The 19,772-nt window shown below is 47.1% G+C and overlaps 2 protein-coding genes across 3 annotated transcripts in view; both read left to right on the top strand.

Annotated features, from left to right (window-relative positions):
* The window catches only part of Higd1c (HIG1 hypoxia inducible domain family member 1C), a 50,211-nt gene that overhangs the window by 8,433 nt on the left and 22,006 nt on the right, over positions 1–19,772 (top strand). The gene's annotated exons all lie outside the window — the stretch shown is intronic.
* LOC110310526 (methyltransferase-like protein 7A) lies at positions 7,226–12,649 on the top strand. Of its 2 annotated transcripts, none has more exons than XM_021183556.1 (2): positions 7,226–7,741; positions 11,362–12,620. In XM_021183556.1, exons 1-2 carry the CDS (start codon positions 7,244–7,246, stop codon positions 11,596–11,598), a joined length of 735 nt encoding a protein of 244 aa, XP_021039215.1. In that variant the 5' UTR covers positions 7,226–7,243; the 3' UTR covers positions 11,599–12,620. The 2 variants fall into 2 exon arrangements, with proteins under 2 accessions (XP_021039215.1, XP_021039216.1); XM_021183557.1 differs by having other exon boundaries at positions 7,240–7,745; positions 11,366–12,649.

Consider the following 19,772-nt stretch of genomic DNA (forward strand, 5'->3'; position numbering starts at 1 on the left):
ACCCAACAAAAACGTGACAAGGTGATTATAACTCAGGCACTTGTAGCCATTGAAAACGGCGCCTCCCCTGAAGTTTGGTTATCTATGCTCAAGAATTAGTTGGCATCTGAGTCCTCTGCTCTTGCACCCCACGGATTTATAGATCCATTGCACTGGGATGAGAGAGACTCAACGATCATTGATCAGCCCTTGCACACACATCGCTGAGGTTTCCTCATTGCACGAGGTAGGGTGATCATGATTTTCCCGCTAATTCATTTCTTTAAAACTTGTCTGGCCTCTTTTGTAGAGTTCACCCTAGGTCATTTAGCAGTTGCTGTCACACAGCACCACAGTATCCAAAGATGGGCAACTTTCCTCATACACAGACCAACCTAAGACACGGCCCGGTGGTGATAGGGTTACCCTATGACGGGTAAGGCTGTGACACAGAGGAACGACCTAAAACAGGAGCCGTGGCAGATGGACATAATTGCACAGGCCTAGTCCAGCATCATTTTATTAAAACAAAAAGGAGGAGATGTGGGAAGCCACATACACCATTACAAGATGGCGCTGGCTACTGCTGGCCACCACCCATGAATATGGGTAAACAACCAATGTGAGCATGTGCAAAAGAGTTTTTTGCCGAGTCACTGCTTGGCCTGAGGCATGTTAATGAGATACTGAAAGCATAACCAATCAGGTGTAGACATGCCTCTCCTAGGCCTATATAAGCAGCACCAGTTCTGGGGCTCGGGGTCTTTCACCTATGCAGTCAATGCTCTTCCAATAAACGTGTTGCAGAAGGATCCTGTTATGGCGTCTTTCTTGCTGTCGAGTCAGGCGTCCACACTCCCCCTTCGTCCCCATGGGTAAGTATGCACCCTGATAGTTGCAGGAAGAGCAGCACCGAAGAGAACTCAGCATCCCAACCCACGCCCAGCCCCAGTTGCAGGGACTTCCTAGTTCAGACACTGGTGGTTGTCACAGATCCTTTTATTCAGTTTTACACATTTTATCAGGGGCCACCTGACTTTTTAACGTCTACTTATTCTGGTGGTGGCAGTCACACACATTCCATGGCATGCATGTGGAGCTCAGGGGACAGCTCTTGAAAGTTGGTTTTCCTCTTCTTCTGCTATGTGGGTTCCAGGGATCGAACCTAGGTCATCAGGCTTGGTAGCAAGCACCTTTGGCTGCTGGGCCATCTCACCATCCCTAAAGTCTATCTAAAATTACTTCACAGTCCCTCAAACAGAATCCTCTTAATGGACTCGTGGGTTTCTGACTGAGGACTAGACCAGCAGTTTAGCATCCTTACAGTCAGCTAGAATGGTCTGTCTCTCTGCTCTGTGCATCACGTGACTTGGTGTTATAGATTTTCCTTCCATTGCTGTCAGGTATGATGGAAAACTTTTACTTCTTTTGGCTGGGATGTAGCTTGGTTGGTAGACGTCTTAGTCAGGGTTTCTATTCCTGCACAAACATTATGACCAAGAAGCAAGTTGTGGAGGAAAGGGTTTATTCAGCTTACACTTCCATACTGCTGTTTATCACCAAGGAAGTCAAGACTGGAACTCAAGCAGGTCAGGAAGCAGGAGCTGATGCAGAGGCCATGGAGGGATGTTCATTACTGGCTTGCTTCCCGTGGCTTGCTCAGCCTGCTCTCTTATAGAACCAAGACTACCAGCCCAGAGATGGTCCAACCCACAAGGGGCCTTACCCCCTTGATCACTAATTGATCACTAATTGAAAAAATGCATTACAGTTGGATCTCATGGAGGCATTTCCTCAACAGAAACTCCTTTCTCTGTGATAACTCCAGCTTGTCAAGTTGACACAAAACTAGCCAGTACAGTAGAGTTAGCCTAGCACACGCAGAGCGGTAGATTCAAGTCTCCACATGGAAACCAATGTGGCCGATCACGTCTGTAAACCCAGCACCTAGGAAGGTCTGAGCCTCAAGGTTATCATTGTGCAGAGGAAGCTCTAGGCCAGCATGAGGAAGTCACACAAGATCCTGCCTCAGAGAGGGAAAGCACACGAGAGAAACCAAGCCCCTTCATGCTAGGTGAGCAGATCCCGGTAATGAGCAGAGGAGCCGCCGTGTCTGTACACATTAAGTTAGTGTTCCTGGAGCACCAGTGATTAATGCAGAGAGAAGAAAGTGTTCCCGTAAACTCAATTACTGGAAACGCAGGAGGGAGCGCTGACTTTCATCTCCAAAGGGACAGGGGAGTGTCTCAGTGAGCACGTGACCTGGACTTGGCCAAGGAAAGAGACTCAGGTGTTTGTTAGAAAACAAATGAGGAAAAAAAATTGTATGTATTCTTCAAGTTTTGTTTCTGCTTTTGTAATTTAAACAATACTTACAGGTCATTCTGCTGCAGGACAGACTGTCTCCCACAGATAACTTAGAAAACACTTTTATTGATGATCTGAAATCATTTCCATTATTATAAACACGATTTATGGGTCGGGGCTCAGACTGAATGTGCTTGTCTGGCACGCCCTAAGGCCCCAGGGCTCCATCCAGAGCACAGTCAGATGAATAAAAATAAATCTATGATTCTCCTTAGTTTTTCTCTTTGTGACAGGGTGGTCTCTCCATGAGCCATGGCTGACCTGGAACTCACTGTGTAGACCAGGCTGGCCGCTAACCCAGGAATTTCTCTTTACAACAGTTTTGTAGGTGTGTGGTGTCCTGTTCAGGACATTCAGGGTTCTTAAGTTTTTCCTAAGACAGGGCACCATCATGAAGGCTTTTGTGTCCTCTGCATTCTGTACTTGCTTATTTCCTTGGAATATATTCCAAGTACAATTACTAGTTCACAAGGCATGAGCAATTTAAGATGATTATATATTTAAAAAATATATATATGTAGAAAGTTTAAAAAAAAACTTATTTGTGTGTACATATGTGAGTGTGTGTTCACTTGTGTGTGACTGTGTGTGCATGTGTTCAGGTGCCAGGTGCAGGCGGCCAGGAGGGCTGCCAGAGGCCCTGCCCTGTGGTTGGTGTCTCGGCTGCCTCACCTGGGTTCTCTGGGAGAGCAGTGAGTGCTCTTAACTGCAGAGCCACATCTCTACTTCACTTAAATCTTATTTATTGTAAGTGTGTGTGTGTGTGTGTGTGAGAGAGAGAGAGAGAGAGAGAGAGTGTTTGGAGGAGGAATGTATGGAGGTCATAAGACAACTGAGTCAGCTGTTTTTTTCCACCTTTGCATGGGAGCCAGGAATTGGCCCTGGCTGCAGGCCCGCACATCAAGGCCTGGGACAGCACATGCCATTATCCACCGAGCCATCTCACCGGCCCCGTCATCCTTCTTTGCCTGTACAACTTGCACATTAATCATCTCTCTCAGCTGCATTTACTAGCAAGCCTATAAAACATGCACAGAGCTGTGATAATTGCTCTGGATCTTTCTCCAGCTTGCAGAATAGACCATGAAGGATACTGATATCATTGAGCCCTACAAAGACCTGTCCCACATTGTTTCTCATCCCACGTGAAAATTAGCTGCAGTCTTTAAACTGTGAACAAACACATAGAACCTGCAGTTTAAGGGGGTGGGAATCCATTTATAGGCATTATAAAGAAAATAAAGCCTGGCAGTGGTGACACATGACTTTAATCCCAGCACTTGGGAGGCAGAGGCAGGTGGATTTCTGAGTTTGAGGCCATCCTGGTCTACAGAGTGAGTTCCAGGACAGACAGGGCTACACAGAGAAACTCTTTCTCAAAAAACAACCTAAATAAATAAATAAATAATACTTAAATATAAATGCATTTATATTAACAATTACAAAATGTTAATGAAATAATCAGATGACCTGAATGGATATGATACTTATTATGTACATTGATTAGTAATTGGCAATATATATGTATGTGTATATGTATACATATATAGATATATACATACATACACACACACATATATAAAACTTAATATAGTAAGGAGGTCTGCGGGCATGCCTTTTTGGCTGCTGTCCTAGGTTCTTGCATCTACCTCCCTTCCAACCCATCAGCAGTAGCCACAGCTGAGGTGTTTCTCCTGGGAGAGAGCAGCTGGTCACTGGGGTCTGGAGCAGTATAAATTCCTGGCCTCCACACCACAGGGCTGTTTCCCGCCATAGATTCCTGTCTTTGCGGGTCCCAAATCTCAAGTTACAATTGTTGAAGTTCCCGAAGTTAACATAGTTGCCTATTTCTCAGCCTCCATTGTTACTAAACCATTCCTCCAAAACCACACGGCCAAAGTTGTTATCACCTCAAACCCAGCTCCAAGGACAACCACTTCAGTTTCCAAAGCTGCTTCAGCTACAATAGAGGCAGCACTTCCCAGCTGTGGCCAGCCACAGGCCTGACTTCCAGAGGTTTCTTGTCCACCTTCATGGTCATCAAAAGACACCAAAGCAAAGCCCCTGTCCTTACCACTGCCTGGGCCCAGCTTCAGGGTCTTAGTGTCTCTGACAAATTTAATTCTCACAGTTGAGCAGATATCTTGTCTTGTGAGCATCTTCTCCTGAGCACACGTTGGTTCAGCCACTCTCCCATCCACCTCACGTGCCCCACATTCCTGGCTCCTTCCAGCTGCTCTCCAGCTGCAGAAGTGACAACCCAAAGCTTTGGGGCCTTTGCTGTTCAGTTCTCCAAAGGTTCGCAGTCTGGCTGCCCCTGTGGGCTTTCAGGAAATGACAGGCACTTTGTTCCCTCGGGGAAAAGCTAACCTGGTATTATAGGGGGGCATTTTTGTTTGCCCTGTTGGGAGTGGGAGGTAACTCAACTATCGATATGGGGATGCTGCCAAACAGCCTGCAGCGTACAAGGCATCCGACATCTGGAGTAATCTAGCCTCAACTGGCAGCAGCCTTCAGACTGGGAGCCTGCCATGGAGGGAGGCAGGCAGCCAGAGGATAAGGAAGATAGAGACTTCAATCACCCCCCCCCCCCAGTATAGCCACTCCCTTTATCAGGGAGGAGGAAATGCCCACATCCAGGTAGGCCTGGCCACTTCAGGAGACCTGATAGCGCTCTCTTTAGTCTGAGAAGGATGCGGTGAGCTGCCAGCCTCCCTGGAGTCAATGGGGACGGAGAGATCCTGAGCTTAAGGGGCTCAGTGGTGGCATCTGATTGGCAAATGCAGAGTAGTGACACTTGATTGCTGTGTCTGTCAACTGTTCAAGTGGTGACAGCATAGGCTAAGCCACGGATCTCAGGCTCTGGTCACCCAGTTCTGGTGGCCCTAGAACTGGAAGTCGGGGCAGCCCAGAAGGAAAAAAGGCTAGACTTGAACTTGAAGCATACAGCAGGGAGCTCTGGCCTGGTGGCCTACTTCTTTCTTTACTTGCATTATCTCACATCCCAAGACCTCCTTCCAACATGTACATCATACACACACACACACACACACACACCCCTTCCATATGTGTGTATGTATGTGTATATATATGCATATAAACACATGTAACACATGTATGTACATATACATCTACACATAAACAAACATATTGTAATCATCTCTCTAGCTTTCCCCGAAACAGACCTGCATCAGTTTACCAGGAAACCAGAAAGAAGATAAACACATTTGTGGGGAGTTTTGAAATACTGGCGATAAGCCAGCAGATCCCTGCTCTGGCACAATTACAGTAAAGTGTGGCTCAAGTTCCGAGCTGGCAAAGGCCAGTGTGTTTTTCGAGGGGTCTGCTGCACACACAGCCTGCCCCAAGGATGATATTCTCTAATCCTGGAGCACGTCACTGGAATGTGTATCCGCGGTGGCTTTTGGTATTCTTTTAAAATGTATTATTATTATTGTGTGTGATGTTTGGCACATGTGTGGAAGTCAGGGGACCACCCAGTGGAGTGGTTCTCTCTGTCCACCGTTCACAGTTTCTGAGGATCACACCCAGATCGTCTGGCTTATGAACTGGATGTCCTCTCGCCAGCACCTGTCAGAACCTCCACACTGGTCCCCAGGCCTGAAGGAAGAACCAAGATGGATACCATTCTGTCTGCTTCTACCAAAATGGTAAAACACACATTATAGTTCTAGAGGCACTGTGGAAAAGAAGTACCCCAGCTGTTTTGGTAGAAGACAGAACATCTTGGAGCATGCAGCTGGACTTCTACAGAACTGAAGCTATAGCCTTTGGCCACCCAATGACTAGGGAAAGAAAACAGGAGTCCAGTATGATTCCCAANCAGGCAAGATTGCTCAGTGGCTTCAGTTCGAGTCCTGAGACCCACTGTTCTCAGACCCCCACTGTTTGCCCTGTGGCACACACAGGAACACACAATAAACAAATGAGTCCCAAGTTCTTGTCTCTCACTCATACAGAGGATGGAGATCCTAGGTCAAGGCTGAGGGAGAGAGTTCTCATCACACAAAACAGCCAGCACTAAGGAGTGCCCCAATGCCAGTCAGCTGACCGCAGCTAGCTCATTACCTCAGCCTGTTTTCAAGAGTCCACACACGTGTACTGCTTCTATGTCTAGTCCCCTTTTCTCCCTCTAGATAGCTTTACTTCAACTTTGTGTCCATACGTGTGTGTGTGTGTCTGTTTGTCTGTCTGTGTGTGTGTGTGTGTGTGTGTGTGTGATTTTATACAAAAATCCCAAGAACCGGAAATGAGAGAAAACTCTTGTCTTTCTGAGCTCGCCATAACCTGTTTAACATGACCATCTCCAGCTGCCAACAACAGAATTTCATTCTATTGGCTGTAAAAACAAACCAACCCCCACACCCTACTGTATAAATACACCACATTTTCCTTGCTTGTCACGTGTTGTCATTAATGGTTTTATCTTACTAAGAGCTAGCTCAGACTCTACCTGCTGTACCGGGATACAATCCGAGGCTAACCCCAACATCTGGAGCTGATGTCTCAGATTCCGAGTTTAAGGGTGTCGTCCCCTTCGGAGCTGCTTTCAGTCTCTGATGGCAGCTGGATTCTCATTGGCATGAGCCTCCAATGAGACCCACGAGGGTCATCAGTAACAGATGCTGTTCTTTCTCTTGCAGTTACAAGCTCTCTATAAACTCTTTTTTTTTTTTTTTTTTTTTTTTTTTTTTTTTCAGGGGGGGGGGGGGGGGGGGGGGGGGGGAGTCAGGGCATTACCTGGCTCTGTGATTTTTTTTTTGCTGAGCCAGTGCCTCCTTTCTCCCTGATTGGTGCTGGAGTGAGGCCAGGACCCTGAGGTCTGCTTCCCCAAGAGACACTCTCAGCCATAGCCCTTTCTCCTCTACTCGCAAAGATGACGCTTGCTGTCCAGGCCATGCGGCTGGTGGTCTGCATCGTGGCGTTTCCCATGTTTCTGCTGAACCTTCTAGGCATGTGGAGCTGGGTATGCAAAAAGTGCTTTCCCTTCTTCCTGAAGCAGTTCGCCATGATATACAATTGGAAGATGGCGAGCCTAAAGCAGGAGCTCTTCAGCAATCTGCAGGAGTTCGCGGGCCCCTCGGGGAAGCTGACGCTGCTGGAGGTGGGCTGCGGCACCGGGGCCAACTTCAAGTTCTATCCCCCCGGGTGCAGGGTCACTTGTATCGACCCCAACCCCAACTTCGAGAAGTTCTTGTTCAAGAGCGTCGCAGAGAACCGGCAGCTGCAGTTCGAGCGCTTCGTGGTGGCAGCCGGGGAGGACATGCACCAGGTGACCGATGGCTCTGTGGACGTGGTGGTCTGCACCCTGGTGCTGTGCTCGGTGAACAACCAGGAGAAGATTCTGCGCGAGGTGTGCCGAGTGCTGAAGCCGGTGAGTGGCAGGAGTGAGGACTGGCTAGCTGCAGCTATCATGAGTGAGGGTGCTCCTATCTATCAGTTTCGGGTGGATTCTAAGCCAGAAAAACCAAATGACTCCAGAGGAATTTTGCAAAAGAGAGTAAGGGCTGACAAATCAGAATCTAGAAAGTTCTAAACTGCCGCAGGGGGAAGAGCCTTGGTAACAGAAGCTCCCAGAAACAGCTGAGGGGTCATACCACTCATTCAAACAAACAAAAAACCTTCCAAGTCTTGGCTGGCACTGGGAGGCAGAGGCAGGTGGATCTCTGGAAGCTCGAGGCCAGACTGCTCTACATAGTGAGGACCCGGTCAGCCAGCGATGCTCAGAGACCATGTCTCCAAAATAAAACAAGCAAAATTTACAGGTCACTAAGGATACACCCGGTTCTGTGTTTTGAAATGGGTCAGAGAAAAAGATGAGCAACTGGGCAGGAACCAGAATATAAACGAAAGCAGACAATCATGAGACAGACTGTAAGGCCCTGTTTGCTTTAAGACAGTCTCAGAGATTCACAGTCTATAGTGCTAGGGGCAGAGAGGGCTGATCTTGTAAGGACCTCCTCATACAGGAAGGGGTTTGGAAGGCTCATTGAGAAACATCAAAACATCAAGTGAATGTACTATATTAGAGATTCATCTATAGCTACACATATGTAAACCATGTCCACCCAAGAGTGCTCTCTCTCTCTCTCTCTCTCTTTCTCTCTCTCTAAAGATTTGTTTTATTTAAATGAGTACACTGTATCTCTCCTCAGACACATCAGAAGAGGGTATTGGAGAGCATTACAGATAGTTGTGAGACACCATGTGGTTGCTGGCATTTGAACTCAGGACCTCTGGAAGAGCAGTCAGTGCTCTTAACCACTGAGCCATCTCTTCAGCCACCATGGATGCTCATTAAAGGAGCTTTTGCAGTACTGCAAACTGGAAAGAGACCGTGTGTGGATGGGAACTCATCACAGTCAGGAATTCTGTAACCTTTATAAAGTTATATGTGTGGCAGACCACACATAGAAACCCACCGACAGTCTCAGGATCTCAGAGGGTGAGAAGGATGGGAAGGCAAGCCTGGGCTATACACAGAGATCAAGGCCAGCCTGAATTATATAGTAAAATCTTATCAGAAATAAAAACAAATGAAAACTGTAAAAAAAAAATCCACCCAACAGAAAGAAACAGACAAACAAAGCTTTCAAGAGGACTGATCTCTCCAGGCTAGAGAAAGGTGTGGAGGAAATAATGTTAACCTGTTCACGACAAAGGTAGGAACAGGGGGTACAGCCAGGGAGCTGAACTCTGTGCAGCCAAGAGCAACAGCCACTTCGAGCCTTTCTAATAGTCTGAAGCAATTCTTTGTACTTGTCATTATCAGGTTAAATGGGTTTGTTTTGAACAAAGCTGAACTTGAAGTGTGAGAATCTTAACATTTCAGCTTATTGATTTGAGAACTTGTAGGGATGTGACACTGACACATATGCACACTCCCACATACATACAGTCATGCATGCACACATGCACACTCACACACTGTCATACACACTCACACTCTCTCACATACATACATATACTCTCTCACACACACACTCATACCCCTTACTCTCTTTCACACACACGCACACACACACACAGGCACATACACACACACACAGGCACACACACACACTCATACGCATACACATATACTCCCATACATACTCATACCTCCACACACACACACTCACACCCCTCACTCTCTCTAACACACATGCACACACACACACACATCCCTTGTAGTCTCCTGGGAAGAAAGTCTCAGAGGCATCGAAGGCTTAGCACTGTCTCTCCAGTGAAATGACAGACCAGTTAACAACTAGTAGGTAAAGATCTTTAGCCCAGCCTGGGGTGGACACACCCATAGCCACACCCATAGCCACACCTGGAGTGGGGCANACACCCAGAGTCTTGGTGCTGGGGGAGGGGAACAAACAGGAGGAGTCTCAAGTCAGAGTCCACCCTGGACTACACAGCAAGTCCCCCCAAACCCAATCTTTAAAACACAATAAAGCAAACCAAAATTAAGGAAGGGACAGATTCTTGGGGCCCAACCTGGATCCCTTCCTCCTCTGCCAGGCAACTGGGGCTTTGCCAGGTGCTTCTTTAAGCGACTGCTGATCACCCAGATGATGCCCTGGGCTGTCTCCCTTAGCCTCATAGAGCCAGGGTGTGATGAGAGCTGCAGTTAACCTTCACCACAGTCTCCTGAAGCAGAGGTTTACGATTTTGGAAGGAGGTTGCAGATTCAAAGACGACAAGAAATATACAGCCAGGGCTGGAGAGATGACTGGAGAGCCTACTTGCTCCATTCGGCCTGCTCACTCAGTCCCTGCTCCCTCCTGCCCAAAGATTTATTTATTAGTATACATAAGTACACTGTAGCTGTCTTCAGACACACCACAAGAGGGCATCAGATCTCATTACAGGTGGTTGTAAGCCACTGACTGCTCTTCCTCAGGTCTCAAGTTCAAATCCCATGCACCACCACACTCCACCAAGGTCAGGCTCTTCAACATTTCCACCTCTTTGCTCCCTAGACACTGAGGGTCCCTTCCTCAGCTCTCGTTCCATGTTATATCTCCTCAGCTGTCTCATGCACCCTGTGTTTTTAGCTATACAGATTTCCAAATCTTGACACCCACTCAGAGCTCCCTCTGCTTCCCCTCCCCCACCTTCCCAAAGATCTATTTATTATTACATGTAAGTACACTGTAGCTGTCTTCACACACACCGGAAGAGGTCGTCATATTGTGAGCCACCATGTGGTTGCTGGGATTTGAACTCAGGACCTTTGGAAGAGTAGTCAGTGCTCTTAACCACTGAGCCATCTCACCAGCCCATAAATATATGTTTTTAAGGCCAGTCAGGCCCATAACAAGTTACAATGGCACGGTGAAACCCTGTATCAAAAAGAAAGCAAAACTGGCCCAGGAAATAAAACTTAAAAAGCAACATTGTTTGCCTTGAGACAGGGTCTGCGTAACCCAGACTGGCTCTGAACTAACTGCAGTAACCCAGGCTGGCCTCCAGTTTACAGCAGCGCCCCTGCCCTGTTACCTGTGTGCTGGGATTACAGGTTTGTTCTGCTACAAATAACACTGTTGAGAGTGGAGGGATGGAGAGATATGGAGAGAGTAGAAGGATGAAGGAATATGGGTGATATGCAGAGAGGAGAAAGAGCTCACACTCAGGGCTTTGCTTTCAGTTTCAGTAATCAGGAATTCTTTATGACAACAAAACTACATGTAGGTTGGCAGCTCCTTTTAAAAAGTTTAATACGGTGTCCCACTGTGGCCAGGCTGGCCTCTAACTTAAGGTCATCTTCCCTTAGCCTCCATGGTGTGGAGAATCCGGGCATGTGCTATCATGCCCAGCTAGCTCTGTATAAAATGTGACAGAAATTGAAACGATGTAACCAGGATAACACCTTACTCCATTTTAACCTACTTGTGTCTTCTCAAAGTCAGCCTCCAGCCACTGGAATTTGGATCTTGAGGCATTTTGTAAAGTGGATTTCCCAAAGCCAGTATCCTTAAAATGTGTGTTTGTTTTTCTTCTCAGGGAGGGGCTTTTTACTTCATAGACCATGTGGCAGATGAACGGTCTACCTGGAATTACTTCTGGCAGCAGGTCCTGGCTCGGGTCTGGTTCCTTGCTTTTGACGGATGCAATCTGACGAGAGAGAGCTGGAAGACCATAGAGCAGGCCAGCTTCTCCAAGCTGAACCTGCAGCACATCCAGGCCCCACTCCCCTTGACCTTGGTGCAGCCCCACATCTATGGCTATGCTGTGAAATAGGTGGTGGGAGATTCCGGTCTGCTCTGCGCTGGTTCCAGGCTTCTGTTTTAGATGTAAAATCTAACTGGAAGAGGTGAAAATCAAATTCATCCCTACAGGTTTCTGTTTAGCCATTTTCTATCTTGTTTCTTACCGAATCAAAACCAAATCAGAGCAGCTTTGAACTCTCCCTCCAAAGGGACCAAAGGTCTCTCATAGGCCTTTGAAAAGGAAGCAGTGGGGGAAACTTACAGCTTGCAAACCGAATAAATAAATCCCAGTGGGATGGAAAATCCACGACTGACTAACACAGGAACACCTCCTTCCCTCCCCCATCCTGGTAAAAAGGAATCAGAACCCACTTGCTATCCTGGTGTTACTAGTCTGCTTCGGAGGCCACCTGTGCTCTGTCCAGTGGCTCTCCGTCCTTCGACTCAGGGTTTTGCCAATGGCTGCTGCACTGTCCTGCACGCCACAGCTTGTATAAGTGCACTTGACACAGCAGCATCATCACAGAACTGCACAGAACAGATGGGAATTCTCTGTTTAATTTCCCAGCTTATCTAGCACATACTTTGCTGAATATAATTACCATAGGCAGTGGAAGGCCACTACAGTTAGGGAAATGGGTACAGTACGTGGGGAACCCTAAAAGTAATCCATGAGGGTAGTTAGCAAGGACTGGTGGCAGGGATTCTCCTGGTCAAATATCACTGGTCCTGAGTGGGTGGTGGCACAGCCTCAGTTCCATCTCTCAGGAGTCAGAGGTAGGTGGATATCCTTGAGTACAGCCTGATCTACAGATCAAATTCCAGGACAGCCAGGGCTACACAAAGAAACCCTGTATTGAAGAAGAAAAAAAATTCCACTGGTCCTGAAACAAAACCATGGATACCATTGTGTTCGTACAGAGAGCAAGTCTGGGTTGTCCCACAGGTTTCAGCTGCATTTGTATGTATGTATCTAAACAAATGTATATTTTTCAAGATGATTTTGCAGAAGTTCTATTTTAAATGTTGATCAATAAATTCATATTCATTTAATAAATGAAAATAAATGGTTTCTATATCTGCCTGCTTGGCTGCATTTGTGTCTTAGTGTCTCTGAGAAGGAAACTCCCACTTCGAAGATTAAGGTATTTGAGTGTAGAGATGTGTTTTTCTACAGCCAAGATGTATGGACAATGGATGAGGGATGTTTCTTGATGCTGTAATCAAATCTGTGACAAGTGAGGACTGAAAGGGGAAGGCTTTGCTTTGGCTTACAGTTTGAAGGATACATTCCATCTGATCTGGGAGGGGAACTACCTTGCAGGAGTGGGAAGCAGCTAGTTACATTGTATCACAGTCAGGAGTCTGAGACCAGACTGAGACCAGGACAGAAGTGGGACCAGACTATACAATCTCAAGTGACTCAATTTCTCCACACCAAGGCCACTAAAGTCCCACAGCATTCCAGAGCAGCTAGCTGTGAGCCAAATGCTCAGCCCTACTAGCCTGCAGGGAGACATTTAGCATCCAAATGACACACAGAGTTAGTAGATCTTAGCCATTTTGGAAGGATCAGAGTGGGGTGTGAGTGTGTGGCCAGAACATATGATCCTACCTACCTTGGGGAAGATCTTTCAATCTTTGCTTTCTCCCCCACCCCCTCTTAGAAGTGCCATGCTAGGGACTGAATCCAGGGCTGAGAGCATGCTATGCAAGACTACACTATTGAACCAGGCCCCAATCCTAGATTAAAAATTTTGTACAGGGGCTTTGTTTTGATACAGGGTCTCACCATGATGCCTTGGCTGGCCTCAAACTCATAGAGATCCACCTGTCTCTGCCTCCTGTGTGCTGATCAAAGTCATGTGCCACTACGGTCCATCCAGGATTAGTTCAAGTGAAAGAACAAAACAATGAAGCAATATGTTTAAAAAATGCTAAGGGGCCGGGCGTGGTGGCGCACGCCTTTAATCCCAGCACTCGGGAGGCAGAGGCAGGTGGATTTCTGAGTTCGAGGCCAGCCTGGTCTACAAAGTGAGTTCCAGGACAGCCAGGGCTATACAGAGAAACCCTGTCTCGAAAAAAAAAAAAAAAAAAAAAACCAAAAAAATGCTAAGGGTCTTACCATGTATCCCAGGCTGGCCTTGATCCTCTTGATCCTCTTGCTGCAGCTATATGAGTGTTGGGATCGCAGGACTGCCTCACCATGAACAGTGAGTGTGCATATGCAAATATGTGTGTGCACGCTCACGCACAGTCACAGACACACAAACACGCAGATACACAGACACACAGACACATCTAGAATTTTTCTTGGGGTGCTGGGGTTGAACCTGGGCCTAGTGCATGAAGGAAGCACTTTTTTTTTTATTAGCTGAGGACTGAATCCAGAGCCTTGTGCTTGTTAGCCAAGTGCTCTACCTCTGAGCTAAATCCCCACCCTCCCCTGCCCAACCCTGAGAGGCAAGCACTCTTGACTGATGTATACCCCTGGTTTATTTTTTCCTTAACTGATGCTTAATATTGAGTACCTACTATGTGTTCTGCTCTTGAATAAGCTATGAAGAAGTTGTCTCTTCAGTAATCACTGAAGAAAATGCATAGATGCCAGAACATATGATCCTACCTACCTGGTAGTCAGTTAATGGCACTGACAGTACACTGAGTCTCCACATGCAGATACCAACAAAAGCAAGAGAAGGCTATTCACTTAATCCCTGGGTTTAAAATCAACCCAGGCTGCAGTAATGAATCATAGAAATTCCTTAATGAACTATTGAGCTAACAGCTCCACCCCAGCCAGAGAACAGCCAGAACAGGTCCTGGTGACCAAGAGCAAAGGACCAAGACTGGCCACTGAGCCTGACTCTTCAACCTGTTTAAAAATAATAACAACAGGGGCTAAGCAACATAATGTGTTTCTTTTAAAGGGAAGTGTTTGAGAAGTTGGAGGCTTATCCTGGAATTTGTGTATAAACTACAAAAGTCACTGGTCAAAATGTATCACTCCTAGAAGTGTAACAAACAACAAAGGCCAGCTTACTAGGCAGCATGGTCCTAAAATGTTAGAACACCGGAGGCAGAGGGAGAAAAGATGGCTGCTCTGAGGTCAGTTCAGGCTACAGTAGGCAGTTTAAAGCTAGGCTGGGATATAGAGCAAGACAACCTAAAAGCATCCCCAAATCTTAGGAGAGTCTTCTGTCAGGTTGCGCCTTCCCAGTCTTTAAGCAGTTCATGGCCCTGATGTCTGCTTTCTCCGTGGACAGACCCTTTCACCCCACGCCTCTAACAGCTGATAATACAGGTTTCCACGTTCAACTGCCTGTAGGCTTGGCATGGTGCCACAGGAAGTATTCAGGAAGCAGAGGCAGGAGAATGGCAACTTTGAGGCTAGCCTAGGGTACAGATACCTTCTGTCTCTTCTTTCTTTATGCCACACAGTGATTTGAGAATTTCAAAGCCAGACTCATCTCTGAAGAAAGGATGAAAAGCTTCTTTGCAAGGATTTCCAAGGCTATCCCAGCTCCCAACTTCCCAAGGCTATCCCAGCTCCCAACTTTCCAAGGCTATCCCAGCTCCCAACTTTCCAAGGCCATCCCAGCTCCCAACTTTCCAAGGCCATCCCAGCTCCCAACTTTCCAAGGCCATCCCAGCTCCCAACTTTCCAAGGCTATCCCAGCTCCCAACTTTCCAAGGCTATCCCAGCTTTCCCGTGTAACCTCTCAGGAGCCCCCAGCAACTGATATACCCCCAACCCCCATTTCACTCTGAACAGTCCCCTGGGACCCATCTCTGCTCCTCTGTCCCTTTAGCTTTTCTACTGCTGTCAAATTGGAAGCAACCACATATCACACCAAGATTTCTCAGGCACCATTCCTGGTCAGGACCCCATTCCAGCAGCTTCAGGTTTCAGTGACCTGCGGTTGCCTTGGATGACACTGGCAGAGCCTTTTGGGCCAGTGGAGGACTGTGAGGAGCGGGTGTAGCAGCAGTCCCAAGCTGGCGCCTGGGACTGCAGCTGAGTCTTATGACTTGTACCTGACTTCCTCATACACCTGAAAATAAGCCACAACCATCGTGAGAGCTGCGCAGGTGTACCAGGTTACTGGAGAAGCCATTTTGGTGGAGATATGCCCCTGCTGCCCTGATTAGCTGAAGCTGCATACCTGGTGAGGTGACGTGGCCTGCTGTGAGTGGATGGGAACTGAGAGTACATAAGAGTGAGAGGCCCAGGGTTCAGGGGAGATATAGATGAAGAGAAAGAAGAGAGATGAAGACTGAAGTTTGCTGAATAAACTGCTGTTAGAAGGACTGGTGGTCATGTCATTCTTGCTGGTCAAGAGCAGACGCGACAGAGGACAACTGTCTCTGAGGTCAGGCTGTAACTTGGAGCATGAGTAAGCTCCCCAAAACCAGCTTATCCCCCAACTCCAAGCAGCAAGAGCTACTCTGCCTCTATGCAGAACTAGACAGTCACAGGCTTAACACATAAAATAAAGACAAAATAAATCTTACAAAAAAATAAAAGCAACCATGCCATAAGGTAAACTTGTGTCATTTATCTGATAAATAATTTTCAATGTTTTCTCCTATACAAGAAGGAGGGGCTTAAGACCGGAGAAGACAGCTCAGCGGGTAAGAGCACTAACTGCTCTTCTGAAGGTCCTGAGTTCAAATCCCAGCAACTACATGGTGGCTCACAACCACCCTTAATGAGACCTGACACCCTCTTCTGGTGCATCTGAAGACAGTTACAGTGTACTTATGTATAATAATAAATAAATCTTTGAGTCAGAGCGAGCAGGGACTGAGGGAGAGGAGCTGACTGGAGCAGGCAGAGGTCCTAAAATATTCAATTCCCAACAACCACATGAAGGCTCACAACCATCTGTACAGCTATAGTATACTCATTTACAATAAATAAATAAATAAATAAATAAATAAATAAATAAATAAATAAATAAATACAGCTTTTAAAAAATTAGTTGAGTGGAGAAGATGGGGCTGGAGAGATGGCTCAGTGGTTCAGAGCACTGACTGCTCCTACAGAGGTCCTGAGTTCAATTCCCAGCAACCACATGGTGGCCTCACAACCATCTGTAAAGGGATCTGATGCCCTCTTCTGGTGTGTCTGAATACATATAATACTTACATATAATAAATAGATAAATCTTAAAAAAAAAAAAGTGGAGAAGATGAAAGTGGACGTGCTAACTCTGCCTGACTCTTGGCTCTGTCTATACATCCAACCTTGGAGGCATCAGCTTCTCTCCTGACCTGCACAACTGGCCTTACAGAAAGTGTCTCATTTACACAGAAGCATCTCATGTAAGCAGAGTTGGTTTTAGAGATTAAATGCGTTGGAAAGCATCAGGCAGATGCCCGGCACCACAGCACTTGCTCAACCATTATTCCTGCGTCAGCTTCTAGAAGCTTCCCCTGTAAAGGGAGGTCCATCTCTGCCGATCACCAGTCCCAGAAAACATCAGAGGGGTCTTGCTCTGTCTTTCTGCGGGGGATACAAGGCATAACACACATTTAACGAGTGTGCTGTCACTAAGCTGTATCGCCTCTGTCCCCAGCCCATCATCTGGCTTTGTAATGAATACTTACTGCATTTGTGAATAAGCTGGGTGTTCAGTACTCAATCATGCAAACAGGAAAAACATCAATTCAGAGATGAAACGAGAGCACAAAAAGAACACACCAGAGCAGTGCAGCTAAGCGAGGGCAGTCACGGAGGTAAAGGAAGTCCTAAACAATCGCAGGAAGAGAACACCCCCACCCTGCCCCCCAATTGGATGGGACCAGGAACAGAGAAAGGGAGGTGTAAGGACACCATTGAGGGTTCCGGCAGAGGGCAAAGTCAGTGGACAGGGTATAAGACAAGGACACCAGAATCACTACAGACAGAAAACACTTCTCGGTTTACACAGGGACCCTCCCTAGCCCTCACTAATCTGCCATGCCAAGAGAAGCTGAAGCTCCAGCAATTCATTTTGAGGTCAGTTGTACAGAAACTTAGCTGACGGGCTGTGTGTTAGGACTCAGAAAGGGCAGATCCACTCCCCGGGGCCTTTCCAGTGGAAACTGCATCTAGCACTTCTTCTAGCGAGATCTTACAGCCCCTACTCCAAAGTTAAAATGATCACATGGCCAGTGAGTAGACTGAGAATACTTAAGATATTTCTAAGAAACTAAAAAGGAGCCCAAGAAGAGGGAGGAAAAAGAGGTCTTGGTGTTAGTGACGCCGAGGGTAAGAGAAGGAATGTCATAGGCCAGGTGTCCTGTTGTGGTTGGCACAACTTCCATCCCAGCACTCCCAGGCTGGAGAAGGGCAGGTTTCTGAAAGTCCCAGGCCAGTCTGGTCTACCTGGTGAGAGCCTGTCTCAAAACAAAACAAAAACCAAGCACCCATGGGATACAAAAGCAGGAGGGGGATTCTGAGAGGAGAGCCACAAGTGAGGACTGGATGAGCCAGCAGGGAAGGTTTGGGGATTGGAGGGAGTGAAACCTGCTGGGACTGGAGAGATGGCTCAGCAGTTAAGAGCACTGACTGCTCTTCTGAAGGTCCTGAGTTCAAATCCAAGCAACCACATGGTGGTTCACAACCATCTGTTGAGATCTGACACCCTCTTCTGGTGTGTCTGAAGACAGCTACAGTGTACTTATGTATAATAATAAATAAATCTTTAGCCCAGAGCGAGCAACCTTCATTCCCAGTAACCACATGATGGCTCACAATCATCAGTAAAGCTACAGTGTACTCATATACATAAAATAATTTCAATAACTCTTTAAAAAGATATATCTATCACTTTTAGGGCTGGAGGTTGTAGCCTAGCAGTGAAGAGCACGTGTTGTTCTTGCAGAGGACCCACATTCAGTCCCTAGCACTGACACGGTGGTTGCCAGACACCCACTGGTGCACAGAAACTCATGCAGACAAGGCTTTTACACACACCAGACAAAATGAATTTAATAAAAATTGAAGATGAAAGCACAAAGCCATGGCCAGTGATGCTGCACTTGTCTAGAGTGCCCAAGGCCCTAAAATGGGTCCCTAGTTGCACAAAACCTACAGGTAAAGGGATATGGCCTGATGGCAGGACCCATGCTCGGTGGGGACAAGCATTCTGTGGGGAATTGGGCTACAGGCTGGTCTCTTGTTGAGCTGAGGTCTGAACCCCGAAGGGTGATAATTCACCTACATGACACGGGACCAGTTCCCTTATTCTTCTGGAACTCTGGCCCCTGTCTAAATTATCGCCTCGCACAGTCCCCACAATAGAGGCATGGCTAAAAGTCACCTAGGCAATGGCCCAAGCTTCTGACCTTCAGGCTAAACTCCTCCCCATCTACCTAGCAACATTAAGATAAGACTGCATAATTTAAAAGGGCTGTTCAGCCCCTGCTTGCTCTCTTACCTCTCACTTCTCATTCTCTTACTTCTTAGCCCTCACTCTCACCCCCTCTCTCTTTGTCTTCTCTCCCCTCTCACTCTTTTTCCTTCTAGCCTTTCCCCTTTCCCTCCCTCCCTCTCTCTCTCTCTCTCTCTCTCTCTCTCTCTCTCTCTCTCTCTCTCTCTCCATTCTCTTTTTCTCCCCACCTTTCTACAATAATGCTCTAAAATCATAGACAGTCTCTGCTCCAGTTAAGATCTGCTGTGTTAGGAACCTCTTCCCTCATCCCTCTCTCCTATAACCCCAGGTGGCTTTAGAAAATTAGCACTGGGGCTTCCTGGGACTTTAGCAAAATAGCCCAGGGCTCCCAGTTAGGCTGCCTCTTGTCACCCCATGAAGATTGGGTCAGAGGCTTAGAAGCCCACCCGGAGATGAGTGGAAGGTAGATAGCAGCCCTCCCACGCCTGACTGACCAGAGAATAGGTGGAACTCAGGCGTGGTGAGGGTCTTCCCCTTCCTCGTCTTCCCCAGGGCCCCCTTTTTTGTTCCCAACAAGTGGTAGCAGAGAATGGTTTCACCATCCACGTGAAACAGAACCAGCTGAAGAACGCTTCATGCAGAGACCTACAGGAGATCTCCAAGTTTCTAAAGAGACCGTAAGTAATCCAGTTCAATAACTAGGCTTTTTACTTTCTCTCTCTCTCACCAAAGTGTTCCTGGAAAGCTTCCTCCCCCTCCCCCTCCCCCCTCTCTCTCAGGTTTCAGCTATAAGAAGTGGTCTCCCCAACTCTGTAGTCCCCCC

Source organism: Mus caroli, chromosome 15 (genome assembly GCF_900094665.2).
Source record: "Mus caroli chromosome 15, CAROLI_EIJ_v1.1, whole genome shotgun sequence".
NCBI classification, from domain to species: domain Eukaryota; kingdom Metazoa; phylum Chordata; class Mammalia; order Rodentia; family Muridae; genus Mus; species Mus caroli.